The sequence below is a fragment of the Neophocaena asiaeorientalis genome, unplaced genomic scaffold (genome assembly GCF_003031525.2).
Source record: "Neophocaena asiaeorientalis asiaeorientalis breed wild unplaced genomic scaffold, Neophocaena_asiaeorientalis_V1.1 scaffold692, whole genome shotgun sequence".
Lineage (NCBI taxonomy): Eukaryota > Metazoa > Chordata > Mammalia > Artiodactyla > Phocoenidae > Neophocaena > Neophocaena asiaeorientalis.
In genome coordinates this window covers 1,010,032-1,024,819 of record NW_020172814.1, presented here as the reverse complement: position 1 = coordinate 1,024,819, position 14,788 = coordinate 1,010,032, and the positions used below count along the sequence as shown (strand labels likewise).

The 14,788-nt window shown below is 41.8% G+C and overlaps 1 protein-coding gene across 1 annotated transcript in view; it reads right to left on the bottom strand.

Moving 5' to 3' along the window:
* Window positions 1-552: 552 nt before the first annotated feature.
* The window catches only part of DGKI (diacylglycerol kinase iota), a 435,686-nt gene continuing 421,450 nt past the window's right edge, over window positions 553-14,788 (bottom strand). The window contains exons 31-33 of the mRNA XM_024741647.1: window positions 6,585-6,621; window positions 4,844-4,943; window positions 553-773 (exon numbers count right to left, since the gene is read on the bottom strand). Coding sequence (XP_024597415.1) covers window positions 657-773; window positions 4,844-4,943; window positions 6,585-6,621 — 254 coding nt within the window. The 3' untranslated portion in view covers window positions 553-656. The remainder of the gene's footprint in view (window positions 774-4,843; window positions 4,944-6,584; window positions 6,622-14,788) is intronic.

Sequence of the window (14,788 nt, the reverse complement as noted above, 5' to 3'; positions counted from 1 at the left end):
GCCTCAGAGATATTGCACACAAGCTGACATTATTTCTGTGGCACTCCCCAGCTCCTGTATAACGAAAGGGGATTAAGGAGGGGGAGAGGAGACATGCAAAGGTCACTAAGTAGTCTCGGTATGTTTAGTCTTGGAAATGGAAGCGGTCTGACGGTTATATTTTTGCAGGACAGCCAGAGGGTTTGAAAAGACCTTCAGAGTCTTCTGGTCTCCAAAGGCTGAATGTAAAGAGAACCGATCATATCATATTCTTAAAATTGATGGGTCATTACAGGAGAATTGTGCGGTACAGGGGAAAGGTGAATGCATAGGGGGCGGAGGGAGCAGTGCCATTTATACAAACATCCTTGAATCTTTAAAATAAATTATACAGGTGAACACAGAAGTTCATGCTACTTGCTGGAAGCAATAAGGATCGAATTTTGTGGAATCTGTATTCCACAAATCTCCAGGTATCCTGCCTCGTCCTCAGTGGGCTATCATGTTCTGTTGTACATCGTGGTAGCCCTTAAAACTGGTGGCATGGTCTCAGATAGATTCTTGCAGGAGAGAGACAGATTTATGGATTCCATCAGCTTCTTCCAGGGGAGCTGCCCAATCACCAGGAGGGCACAGGTGATGTGCTCGTTCAGATTCTCTCAGCCTGTCTACCAGGGTCAAACAGCAGTTTCCAGGTCCTCATGGCCAATGATCTTATAGTTCTGGCGGCTTTCTAGGTAGGCTGCCAAATCCGGGTCCCCGGCCTGCTGTGCTCTCTCTTGAGGTGTCTTACCCTGTAGGTAACAGTGAAAAGGAAAGAGACACAAACACTTGGGATAAGATTTTTTTTTTAAAAAAAATCATAGAAACAGAGCTACTCAAAGATGACTTGCTAAAAAGGATCTTTCCACGTTTGCTGTTTTAGAATTGATGAGACACTTAAAGATCTATTTTTTGACAGATGCATCTCATCAAACATGTGAGGTACGCAAGCTCAAGAGAGACGATCACTTTTCAGAGGTGGGATTCCATCAAAGGAAAGGGAGGCTCACAGAGTAGCCAGGTACACAGCAGCGAACTGCGTGGCACAGTGAGTTTGGGAACCCAGATCCTTTCTGGAAGGGGGACAGAAATCACTGAACAGAAAAGCAGGGAAACGGGCATTCTGATTTCTAGTTTGGAACTCTTTCTGTTATACTAAACCCTGGGAAGTAACAAGCAGAAACAAAGAGGAAGGGATGGTCAGAAACAATCTAAAGGGGTTTCTTTGTTGGCTTCGAAGTCTTCAGTTAGGTTCTCCCCAATTTAGAACTGTCTTATCTCTCCAAAAAGTAAGTTAATTTCTGACAATAAAAGTGATGGGTGTTGATTAAAGCAAGAGGGAGGAGATATATGTATATGTATAGCTGATTCACTTTGTTATAAAGCAGAAACTAACGCACCATTGTAAAGCAATTATACTCCAATAAAGATGTTTAAAAAAAAAAAAGTACCAGAAAAAAAAAAAAATCTTGGGAAAGTAGAAAAGCATAAGAAAATAAAAATCACCAGTAATTCCACTATAGTAAGATAACTGCTGTTAACCTTCCATAGAGTAACTATTTTATCATCTTTTTTGTATAGCTCTACGCATAATTATTTTTATGAAAATAAAACCATACTTTGTTTACATACTGTTAGGTAATGTGCTTTTGCACTTAATAATATATCAAACCTTTCTACGTCATGAAACGTTCTTCTGCATCATTTTAAATGACTGTATAACTTTCTGCAGTCTATTATGTTACATGTATATTTATATACACACAATATTTTTGAAAGGAGGCCGATGAACAGCAGTCAGCAGTAAAAGGAGGAAAGGTCGCCATTCTTTTGAATGTTTACAGACATTACTTCACACTCCTTGACGCTTCTAATTTTTGTTCAATGATATCTATTTTAAAATATTGTTTTTTAAAATCAATTTTTATTGGAGTATAGTTGATTTACAATGTGTTAGTTTCTGCTGTACAGCAAAGTGAATCGGTTATACGTATACATATATCCACTCTTTTAGATTCTGTTCCCATACAGGTTACTACAGAGTACTGAGTAGAATTCCCTGTGCTAAACAGTAGGTCCTGATTAGTTATCTATTTTATACCTAGTAGTGTGTCTATGTCAATCGTAATCTCCCAATTTATCCCTCCCTTTTCTCCTTGGTAACCATAAGTTTGTTTTTTACAACTGTGACTCCATTTCTGTTTTGTAAATAGGTTCATTTGTACCATGTTCTTAGATTCCACATATAAACGATATCTTATGATATTTATCTTTCTGTGTCTGACTTACTTCACTCAGTATGACAATCTCTAGGTCGATCCATGTTGCTGCAAATGGCATTATTTCGTCATTTTTTATGGCTGAGTAATATTCCATTGTATATATGTACAAAATGATATTGAGTTCTAAGGAAAGGGTAGAGGCATGATCATTGCACCAAAGTAATAGCTCCACGTATAAAAATGCACACAAGCAAGCATTACAAAAATTATCGAACACTTCTCAGCCTCCATCTCATCTATTGCAATGGGTGGTATCAAACTCAATTAAGGCTGATCCTAGTAGCCTACAAGGGGATATGGAGTAGAAGATAGAAGGGAAGTAACAATGGCTCTAGACTCTTTCTAAAATTTTACTTATTTAGTTGGGATTTAATATTTAACCATAGCTTCAAGTTCCTATAATAATTTTATTCAACTTGGTTACAGTATTTGTAGATTATCTTGTCTTCAATGTTAATGAGGTTGGGATTCCCAATTTCCAAATATTCAGAGAGATGGACTGGGGTGGGCCTCTTTTTTTAAGGAGCCATTCCCTATTAAGAGAAATTCTCAAAATATTGCTTCTCTTCAAAAATTTCCAGAAGAAGAACCAGTCATAATTATCATATTCAGCTTTCACCTAGCAAAAAATTATGGAATGGAAAAATTACAGGATCCCTGAAAAGGATGAAGTTCTATTACTTCATAAGGTAGGATCTATAAAACAAAATATTGGGTGAAAGTTTATACAATAGCATGTACAGTATGACTTTACCTACTTGAAGAAAATGAGAAAAGTAGACGTACCCACATGTGGGGAGAAATCATTAAAGTTTTAATGGTATATAGGTCTAGATTGTGGGATTTCTAGTAATTTTTACTTAAAAACTTTTTTTTGCATTGCTACAGTTTTCTATGTGAGAATGCACTATATCATAAAAGTAATAAATTTTTTTGCATTTGGAAAGAGCACATACATATGTAACACAAAATAGAAAGGCATCTCAAGGAACATTGAGCCCATTTACTTGATTCAGAAACTTAGATTAAAAAAGAGCCATCTGGGCTTCCCTGGTGGTAAAAAAAAAAAAAAAAAAAAAAAAAAAAAAAAAGAGCCATCTGCTCTGGGGCCGGGTTTCCTGGCCAGTCTTTTATTCGTCCCTCTATTTCATCTTGTTCCTCCCTTCTCTTTTATCACCTGAGTTGAGACCAGTCTCTGTGTGGTAAACAGGCAATGGCCCTGCTGTGTCTGAGTGGCCCCAGCAAGGAAGGCCAAGTCCACCTCGGATCATGGCCTCAGCTGGTCCTACCATGGGTTGTGTTTCTCAATCAGGTTACACATCAAACCACCTAAGTGCAAATATCATCTGGGAAGAATATCACAGTGAATAATTTGGAATCCTACACCCAATTAGCTAACCAGATAGGTAACAGACCAGCTAGAAACCAGGACCCAGCTTAACGAATTTGATAGCCTAGTGCTATCAGAATTAAGGCAGCCAGGGACCTCAGTCAGAGAGCAAGGATCTGGTGGGTCGCAAGGAAAGTGGAGAATCAAGCAATGCACCTGGCTCAGAACTGGCTCAGAAAGGAAAGAAAGGTCCGCATGTCACAACGTACACTGCAGTTGGAGGAGACCCCAGGGTGAAGACTGCATATAAGTAGGGGCTCATCACTTAAATGAATCTAATGGGGCTGAAGTCATCAGTAGGCTTCTAAGTAATTTGTCTCTGTTTCTTGGCTGCATTCACTGACCCCAAACTTAGGTTATTTAGTACCACTTAATGAAATCCTCATCTATATATTAAAATTCTTCTCTGTAACCTTCTACAGTTAAGTGGCTTGTCCTTTCTTGGAGCCTACCCAGGGTGCTTTAAAACCCTCAGAGCTGACCATGATCATGACCTCAGATCATCACAGAGAAGTCCTCTCTGGGGTTGATCTTCTGTATGAACTCTTCTCTCTGCCCATCTCTTTCCCATGGGCTGCAGTTCTCGGTCAACAGCACTAAGCTTCAGCTCCTCCTTCACTCCAGCTTTGACCCTTTCCTTGGGTGCTCTCTGTAAACCGGAGCAATTCATGGTGCAGCCTGATCTCCCATCCTGGGAGCGATTGGTCATCACTTTGGCACCCATATATGGGGCCACATAAATCATGGGTTTTAAGCTATCCTGGATTAAGTAGCTGAAGGAGAAATTCCAAAGGGGCTTCTGGATAGCCAAGCCAATATCTTTTGCACCTGGTCCCGACCCTTCTAGTGCTTTGCACCTCACCCTCTCCACACTTGGCTGCTGGCAGCCAGCAGAAGCAGCCCAAAGTCCAAAGGTCAACGCGTTCAGAGGTCTGTAAGTCCCTTAGGCAAGCACACACCCTCCCTTTGTGCTTATACATTTAAACTGCAGTTTCTCTAAATGAAACACTTCATTTTTTCCCTCCTTTTCCCAAAGCCCCAGGCACTTCCATAAGTACAGAAAGGATGCCTTTGCTACGGGCACAAGTGAAGGCAGTGGTGCCAGAGATCTTGCCCGTGGGCGGATGCTTGCACTCGCTCATCAAGTTACCTTGGAGTCCGTCTTTCTCAGAGATGCTCCTGCATCCACCAGAAGCTGGCACACAGCCCGGTTCCGCTGGCAAGCTGCCTTGTGCAGTGCGGTCTCACCCCTAAATCAAAGATGAAATGAGAAAAGGGTTGGAGGCAGGAGTGAGAGTAGGGTAGAGGCAGCAGGGAGGGAAGTGAGGGTAGCATCCTCCCCCTGCTGCTCACGTTCTGTGCCCCTCGGCCGCTTTCCCTATCGTCTGTGGGTGAGACCACGGCTGCAGGGCATGGCCAGGGGAGGTAGGTGAGGGGCTTAGTCATCCACCAACCCTAATATCTGACTCCAGCCTCTTTTTCAAACAGTGTTGGCTGGTCAAGTAGGCTGAGTGACTTTGTTTTAAGCGACTACTGTCTGATTTAAGTAATACCCAGTGGCCCTGTGAAATAGACCGATGGGTGTAGATTTGTCTGAACAGTGTGGAGCCACTCTCTGTGCAGTCGTGTGGGCAGGGCAGGGGCCACCTAGATGGTGCACATACAGGAGCAGCGATGGGGGACCACAGCACGGTGCTTGGTAGACCATCTGGCCCCGGGAGGAGTAGCTCCTGGAAACCCAACTTCAAAGACCCGGGAGATACCCACTCTGCTGATTCCTGGTGAGTGGCAGGAGGGGGACAGCCACAGAAGATACCTGGGAGGGATGGTAAGACTCTGGGAGGGTTCCGCAACCACAGCTGCCCCACTGGGCAGCAGGTCAGCCATCAGTGTGGGGAACGGTCAAGGCAAAGGCAAAGTGGCTATTTCCCCCACCCCCACAGGCAGTACAGGGAGGAGGACATTCCCAGAGTCTGAAATTGAAAAGACACTTAATGCCAAAGTGTTTATGGAAAATCAAATGCAGTCCTTAGGCAAACTGGGGTGAGTGATAACCTTGCCAATGGGATTTGCGGTACGTGGACAAACTGTGTAGCAAGGGACAGTTTCTCCCTTGTCAGTAAATCCTGGTTAAATCCTTCCTACTTTTCCTCCTCCATCTCTCCTTAGCCCCTCCCCACACTCCACCCTGCCCACTCTTTATCCCTTTTCAAGTTTCACTGGCGTTCTTTAGAGGCTCAACATGGCTTCCAGGGTTAAATGCTTAGCTTTTCTTGTTTCTGTTTGGGGAATAGTAGCTATTTTGGCGCCTGGGAATGAGAAAGTTGAAAACATTATCAGTCTGGCAACCATCCACAGAGCTGGTGACTTTCTCAACCAGGGTTTCTCTTCTGAAGCACAAAACATGGAAATGGTTGGAGGTACTATGTTCTTGGTTCTCCAGTGGTTGTATAACTTGTCCCATCTAGACTCAGCACAGAGAAATTGTTTCACTATACAAAAAGGATGCCTTAGGGCATTAGGGCTTACTTTTCTTATAAACCTCACTTGAGGAAGAGTAAATGTGATGGGTAATTAAGAGGTAAGTGCATTAATTTAGACTTCTCTGTAGTTCAAGGTACATCAAAGCAGAAGTACCTCACTTGAAGGAAGTTCTAAATGATGACCAGCAACAGCTACATGTGCAATCATCATGACAGGTGCCATCTATTTTTATTGTGTATTCTTTGATTTAGAAGATTAGCCCTGCACAGTTATAAATACAACTGAAAGTAGACACTTTTTATCACTGACATTACAATTATCAATTGTATGCCCTAGAGGCTACATTCTTTTCCTAGATATGTTCTCAAGAAGATAATCTGGACCACATAATGTAAGGCAACACTCACGTTTCGCTGTCTGCCATATCCAATAACTCATAAGGTCCTAAAGAAGAGGAAAGCAAGATGTCCATCAAAAATAGTTCAAAAACTAATAACCGTTAACAAAAAATTATAGTCACAGAATTAAAATGCCTTGGGAAGCTGAATAAGAAAGAGTATTTGGTGACAGGGATAATAAGACCTCCCTTCCAAAAGAGAAAGGATCCCTCTACCTACCCCTCATCAATCTCTCAATCACCACCAGGCAGTATGTACAGAATGGGAGATAAAAATAATGATATGGCCTCTGCCTTCAAGAAGCTTTCAAACAAGTTGAAGAATGGAATAAATGAAAAATAATTAAGTGGCTACCTAGTCGGGGGAAGGGAGAATCAGATGGACTTTAAAGACCATTTTTCATTCTCCAGCAGCAGGTGGTTTGGGATGTAATCTTATTTAGTATAGCATGAAAGCTATGAGACCATATTATTAAGTGTCCCTTTCTCTGACATAACACAGCAAATTACACTAAGTCAAGATATTATCCAGTCCAATCTCTTTATTTTAGAAATGGGGTAAAATTCTATTTTTCATGAGATTTCCCTTCCAAAATCTGGAAGAAATGTTATATATAAACATCAAATGATTATAGATGCTTGATCAGGAATTAAAATGTTCTGTGCTTGCACATTCACAATTCCTCATTTGTCCACTAATTTATTCATTCAACCTGCAAACACTGCTAGGAATGTTCACCTTTCCCCCCAACCCTTCACACAATTCCTTACCTGCAGGTATCAGCTGACACAGATTTTCTCCACAAAGCCCTCTATCTCCCCACTCCTAATACTGCATTAAATTCATTCCTTTGTGTTACCTTACTTTGTGTACTAACCCCATTTCCTAAAATGGTGGGGGGTGGGGGTAATAATAATTAGTCATCCAGATTGAGACTATCCCTGACAAGTAGGTATATATGATCACCTTACCAATCACTCATGACACTTGTCAAGCCATGTTAAAATTACCTGCTGACTTGTCTCTCTCCACAACTAGACTCTGGAAAACCCCTTGAAGTTGTGGCCAATGTCTTGTCCACTGTGTCCTTCCTTGGTGACTGGCATGGAGCCTGGTGCCAAGCAGAGGCTTAAATATTTGGTTGAATTAATGAATAAATGTGTTTGGAAGGGTCAAACACAGCTCTAGGTATTGAGCACTGTAAACTTTAGAAGTATGATCCTGGTGATTTGCTCTCCGTATGGGCAGATATCATTATCATTGAGCATTTATTTATGTAACTACTTACTACATAATTAGAAGAAAGTCAGTCCTACTAACCATGAAAGTCATTGGTCAGACACTGATGAAAGAAACTGAAGATGACATGAACAGATGGAAAGATACACCATGTTCTTGGATTGGAAGAATCAATATTGTTAAATGACTATACTACCCAACGCAATCTACAGATTCAATGCAATCCCTATGAAATTACCAATGGCATTTTTCACAGAACTAGAACAAAAATTTTACAGTTTGTATGGAAATAAAAAAGACTCCGAATAGCCAAAGCAATTTTGAGAAAGAAGAGCAGAGCTGGAGGAATCAGGCTCCCTGACTTCAGACTATACTACCAAGCTACAGTAATCAAAACAGTTTAGTACTGGCACAAAAGCAGACATATAGTTCAATGGCACAGGATAGAAAGCCCAGAAATAAACCCACGCACCTATGGTCAATTAATCTATGACAAAGGAGGCAAGAATATACAATGGAGAAAAGAATCTCTTCAATAAGAGGTGCTGGGAAAACTGGACAGCTACATGTAAACGCTTGAAATTAGAACATTCTCTAATACCATATACAAAAATAAACTCAAATGGATCAAAGACCTAAATGTAAGAACAGATACTATAAAACTCCTAAAGGGAAACATAGGCAGAACACTCGTTGACATAAATTACAGCAATATCTTTTTGGATCTGTCTCCTAGAGTAATGGAAATAAAAACAAAAACAAATGGGCCCTAATTAAACTTAAAAGCTTTTGCACAGCAAAGGAAACTGTAAACAAAATGAAAAGACAACCTCCAGAATGGGAGAAAATATTTGCAAACAATGAGATCGACAGGGGATTAATTTCCAAAATATACAAATAACTCATACAGCTCATTATCAAAAAACAATCCAATCAAAAAATTGGCAGAAGATATAAACAAACATTTCTCCAAAGATGACAAATGGCCAACAAGCACATGAAAAAATGTTCAACATTGCTAATTATTAGAAAAATGCAAGTCAAAACTACAGTGAGGGGCTTCCCTGGTGGCGCAGTGGTTGAGAGTCCGCCTGCTGCTGCAGGGGACACGGGTTCGTGCCCCGGTTCGGGAAGATCCCACATGCCGCGGAGTGGCTGGGCCTGTGAGCCATGGCCGCTGAGCCTGCGCGTCTGGACCCTGTGCTCCGCAACGGGAGCAGCCACAACAGTGAGAGGCCTGCGTACCCGGGGGGTGGGGGGGGGAAACTACAGTGAGGTATCACCTCACACTGGTCAGAATGGCCATCATTAAAAAGTCTACAAATAACAAATGCTGAAGAGGGTGTGGAGTAAAAGGAACCCTCTTGCACTGTTAATGGGAATGTAAATTGGTACAGCCACTTCTTAGAAAACTAAAAATAGAGCTACCGTGTGATCCTGCAACCCCACTCCTGGGCATGTATCCAGAGAAAACTGTAATTTGAAAAAATACATGCACCCCAGTATTGTACTATTTACAATAACCAAGACATGGAAGCATTCTAAATTTCCATCGAGAGATGAATGGATAAAGAAGATATGGTACATGTATACAATGGAATGCTACTCAGCCATACAAAAGGATGAAATAATGCCATTGGCAGCAACATGGATGGACTTAGCGATTAAGTGAAGTCAGAGAACGACAAATACCATATGATATCACTTATATGTGTAATCTGAAAAAAGAGATACAAATGAACTTATTTATAAAACAGAAACAGACTCAGAGATATAGAAAACAAGCTTATGGTTACCAAAGGGGAACGGGGTGGGAGGGATAAATTAGGAATTTGGGAGTAAACTATACATGCTGCTGTATATAAAACAGGTAAACAACAAGGACCTACTGTATAGCACAGGGAACTACACTCAGTATTTTGTAATAACCTATATGGAAAAAGAATCTGAAAAAGAATATACATATATATATATGTATGTATGTATAACTGAATCACTTTGCTGTACACCCAAAACTAGCACAAAGTTGTAAATCAACTGAATTTTAATAAAAAATAAAGAGAAAAAAGAAAATGTTCTGTGTACCAAACATCAAAAAAAAGAATGAAATGTCATTTGCAGCAACATGAATGGACGTAGAGATGATTATACTGAGTGAAGTAAGTCAGACAGAGAAAGACATACGATATTGCTTATACATGGAATCTAAAAAAAAAAGATACAAATGAACTTATTTACGGAACAGAAATAGACCCACAGACATAGAAAACAAACTTATGGTTACCAAAGGGGAAAGGGGGCAGGGAGGGATAAATTAGGAGTTTATATATATATAAAAGAGATATATAAAAGAGATAACAAATAAGGACCTACTGTATAGCACAAGGAACTCTACTCAATATTTTGTAATATTAAAAAAGAACATATATAGAGAGATATATAGATATATATCTGGATCACTGTGCTGTATACCTAAAACTAACACAATATTGTAAATCAACTATATTTCAATTTAAAAAAAAATGTCATTTGGTCAAAGAGAAAGGGGACTTTCACAATCCTCCTGGTCATCCAGGAGCTAAATCGCCAACTGTACCTCCTCTCTTTCCCATCTACTGGTCATCAAGCCTGGGTGAATCTTCTCTTGCACTGTCTGTCCTATTTGTTGCTCCTACATGTCCTATTTGACAAATAAGCTTCCTAAAAGGTCTCTGTCAGGAACATGTTAGCATGCAGGAGTGTTATTAAGAAAACATAAAAAAGATCTTGCAACATCCAGATTTCCAGGTTTTAAATTCATCATACGTCCTGTGTCAGCCCAGGTATTTCAACATTGAAGCTCACAGTCTTCCACTTGGAACTACCCTTCCTCAGTTTGTTCTCAGGGCTCCATTGCTTTTGCATAAGCTAAACCGATAGCTGCACAATCACCCAGATGTTTCTCAGGCTCTCCCAGCTGTGAGAGCTTTGCTCTCTCCAATCTTGCTACCCAGAGAGGGATTTTCTACCCACACACCTAAATCTTACACATTCTTTACAGACCAGTCTGTGAAAAGGTCCTCTGAAAAGGCCACCTTTAACAGATGGAATCAACCTGTCTTCTCTTTGACAGAAGGAATCAATCAACAGAAGAACTCCCATAATACTTACTGGAGTCTACCCTTGTACTATGTGTTTGCTTTTCAAATGTATGCCTCATCTCCTTAAATAAATTATTCTACATCTTTTAAATGTAAGAACACTTGGATTATTTTTTATACTCTTCTAGCGTGTTCCCTATTTTACAGGTTCAACGAGGATGCAATTCATTCATTTTTGTTCATCAGTCCTGTGATTCTAAGGAAACGTGAATGATAATCCACCCCCTCCCCGCCCTGTACCCCCTGAAGTGCCAAGCAGTCCAGCACAGTGATTAAGACTGAGGGTTCTGGAGCTGAACCTCCTTGGTTTCAAATCCCAGCTGTATCTTCCACTCACTAGATCTTGGGCAAGTTCATTTCATTTCTCAGCCCCTTGATTGTCACGCGTGTAAATCAGGATTAATAATAATATTTATCTCGCAGGTTTGTTACGAGGTTTCATGAGTTAATACAAAAGAATGTGCTTAAAACAGTAGCTGGGACACTACATGAAATGCCTAAAGTTTAAGTATAATTAAGTGTCCTACTCTCTGACATAACACAGCAGGTTACACGGAGTCAAGATACTGGAATATCAATGAGGGAAGGAGATATAAAAGGGTGCCTTGGCTCCCACTTACATTTGAAGTAAGTATTGACTCCAATTCTGTGTCCTGAGAACCAGTCCTCCAGGCCTATTCAATGGCTGATGAGGTATTGATGGGGCTTCCTCCACAAGGTCAGGAGCAAGAAGGCTTACGGTGCCCAATGGTCCTTTCAGAAAGCTCTTTCAGCAAAGCCACTCATTTTGAAAGGAATTCCAAGAACACGAGCAGCCCGGCCTCACCAGTGTCTGTTCCCATTGTTACTGCTAATTGTGTAACGGAGCAGGACCTTCCCGGGACAGATCCCTCCTCCCGTGTCCTCTGCTGTAACTCCTCTCTGGAGTACCTAGACAATAGTATCTGATGCACACTTCCTGAGTTGTTTTACACATGCTAAAACTACCACCAAATAGAAAAAGTTAGCTACTTGTTGATCATGAGCCCCCAGACCTACCGGCACCTGAGGATCGATAATGTTAACCCCGGGACACCGCCCTGTTACCTCGCCATCAGCCAATCGGAGAATCGTGCATAAGCTGATCACATACCTGTAACGCCCCTCCCTCGCCTTGCCTTTAAAAATACTTTGCTGAAACCCTTTGATGAGTCCAGCGTTTTGGGGCACGAGCCACCTGTTCTCCTTGCTTGGCCCTGCAATAAGCCTTTCTCTGCTCCAAACTCCAATGTTTCGGTTTGTTTGGCCTCACTGTGCGTCGGGCACACACGAACGTGTGTTTGGTAACAACTGCACAAATTTTTAGGCAGCAGGGGCCTTGTTTCAGTTCCTCCTTTCCTCAGCACCGTCACTTGGTGCTCTCAGAGCCGCACCCACAGGGGGTCCATGGACTCGGGGGTCCACGCCTCCACGCATTGAGAGGATGCTGAAGCAGTTGAATCTGTGCTAAAATGGCAAGGATCTGACACTCTGAAAGTGGGACAAGGAAGAGAAAGAAGCTTGTTCCTCAACTTTCTGACAAGAATCACTATAAATGAAGCCAACCCAGAAGGATTCCAGAGCTGATCATCTAATCTGCGAGTCAGGCGCGCCTGGAGCTGTTTATTGTCTCCCCCTCCCCCCTTAATCCTCTGCAGCTGACAGAGATGAGAAAAAGAGCTGCTGATACTAAAACAAGATCCTTTTGCTCTTAATAGCCAAAGAAACTTCAGTTAAAGGTTTCAGGAACAGCTCTGGAAAGATGGACTTAATTAACTGATAGCAAGAAGGGGCTGCAGAAGAGAAAAGGAGAGGAGGAGTGACTGCCAGGTGGAGCCTGAGACAAAGCTGTGGTTTCCCTCCCTATTTGTGTCTTCAGTGACCTATAGGGAGCTACTCTTACTAGTACAGCATGCTGTCTAATGTCTAATAGGGCACTGTGTGAGTTAGTAGCATTGGTTAAGATTTGGAGGTGGAGGTGTAGCCAGAGAAATAAAAACAATCAACAAAGACCATAAAAATTTTCCCTTGAAAGAAAAATACATGTGAAAAAATAGCAACTATGGTTTTTGGAAAAGTTAACTTTAGTCTCACTCATAAGGAGTGAGAACAGGAGAAACAGGAGAAAGAGAAAACATAAAGATGATGGAATTCCTTCAATATATACCAATGGGGAACATTTGGGTTTGGGCTTACTTTGTATTTCATGAATACATATATCCTGATTGTGGATACCACGCATTTCCCCTAAGGAGTTTGAAGGAATGCCATTAAGCTGTCAGCAGAGAATTCCCGATTGTTCCCTGAATATAAAGGGAACTCTTGGCTCTCTGTCCCTCCCAGGATTTACTAAAATATCCACACTCCATTCCGTAGCTAACCTGCACCGGAAGATGACTGTTGAATCTCCACGGAGGGGATATGGGTACAGATTTCTCCATGAAATTTTCAGAAGATGATCACTGCCCTTCTGCAGCCCTGTACCAGTTGTCACTAGAACACTGCATGTGATACTCATTTCAAACCACCCTGTGCTCTGGTTATTCATCCATGTTTCATTTCCCTCGCTGGGTTTTAGGAATATGGAAGGCAGAAGCCAATCTCATATTATGGATGAATTTTGGCAAGTCACCTAACTTTACTACCCTTCAGTTTTTACCACCTGTCAAATAGAGATAAGAGAACTTACCTTGTAGGACTGTTGTAAGAATTAAAGGTATGAATACATGTAAAGCATTCAGAACAGTAAAGATGAGCAGTGATTATTACTATAACATTTTTCTTCAAAAGTGCATGGGACTGGGCTTCCCTGGTGGCGCAATGGATAAGAATCCGCCTGCCAATGCAGGGGACACAGGTTCGATCCCTGGTCTGGGAAGATCCCACATGCTGCGGAGCAGCTAAGCCCGTGCGCCACAACTACTGAGCCTGTGCTCTAGAGCCCGTGAGCCACAACTACTGAAGCCCGCGTGCCTAGAACCCGTGCTCCGCAACAAGAGAAGCCACCGCAACGAGAAGCCCACGCACTGCAACAAAGAGTAGCCACCATTCTCCACGACTAGAGAAAGCCCGCGCGCAGCAACGAAGACCCAATGCAGCCAAAAATAAATAAATAAAAATTTAAAAAAAAAAGGGCATGGGACAGAATTTTTGAATGAATGAAACATTTAAAACTCCACTTGGACCCTGGCCAATATATTTTTTTTCTCAGAAAGAGATCCATAAGTGGAACATGGATTCAAAAAAAAAAGCTACGCTATATGAGAAATGGTCTGAAAAATAAGGGAAAGAAAAATACATTGTGGGGAATACACATCAGTATTCCCTGCTGAAGGCCAGGGAAGCTTTTCTTGCTTCGAAGAGAAGCAAAACTTCACAAACCTCCCAACATGAAAAAGTGAGCAGCATGGTAAGTAGTCAGACCTTCCAGATTTCAAGTTTGCTGCCCAGTCAGTGCTCATCCCATAGGTTCTTCCACTGAACTGATGCAATTTTATCATCGATCCTGCACTTGTATATACGATGTGTCTTTTGTCACATGCATCCTTTAATTTGCTTCCCACACCGAGGCATCCAAATCCCCTTTGCTATTCCTACCAACTCCCCGTGGCCTCTCTCTCTCTCTCTCTCTCCGGACCTCATTTCCCATTAGTCTCCCTGACGCTGCCAGCAGACCATTCCAAATCCTCCTCTGCTCCAGGACAAAAGCTGCACAGATGTGGGGAGAGCTGGCACTGGGAGCTCTTAACAGCACCATCATCCTGTCCCAGCAGGATGGTGGTCGTTTCTCTCGGGGACCAGAGGCAGAAAAAGGGC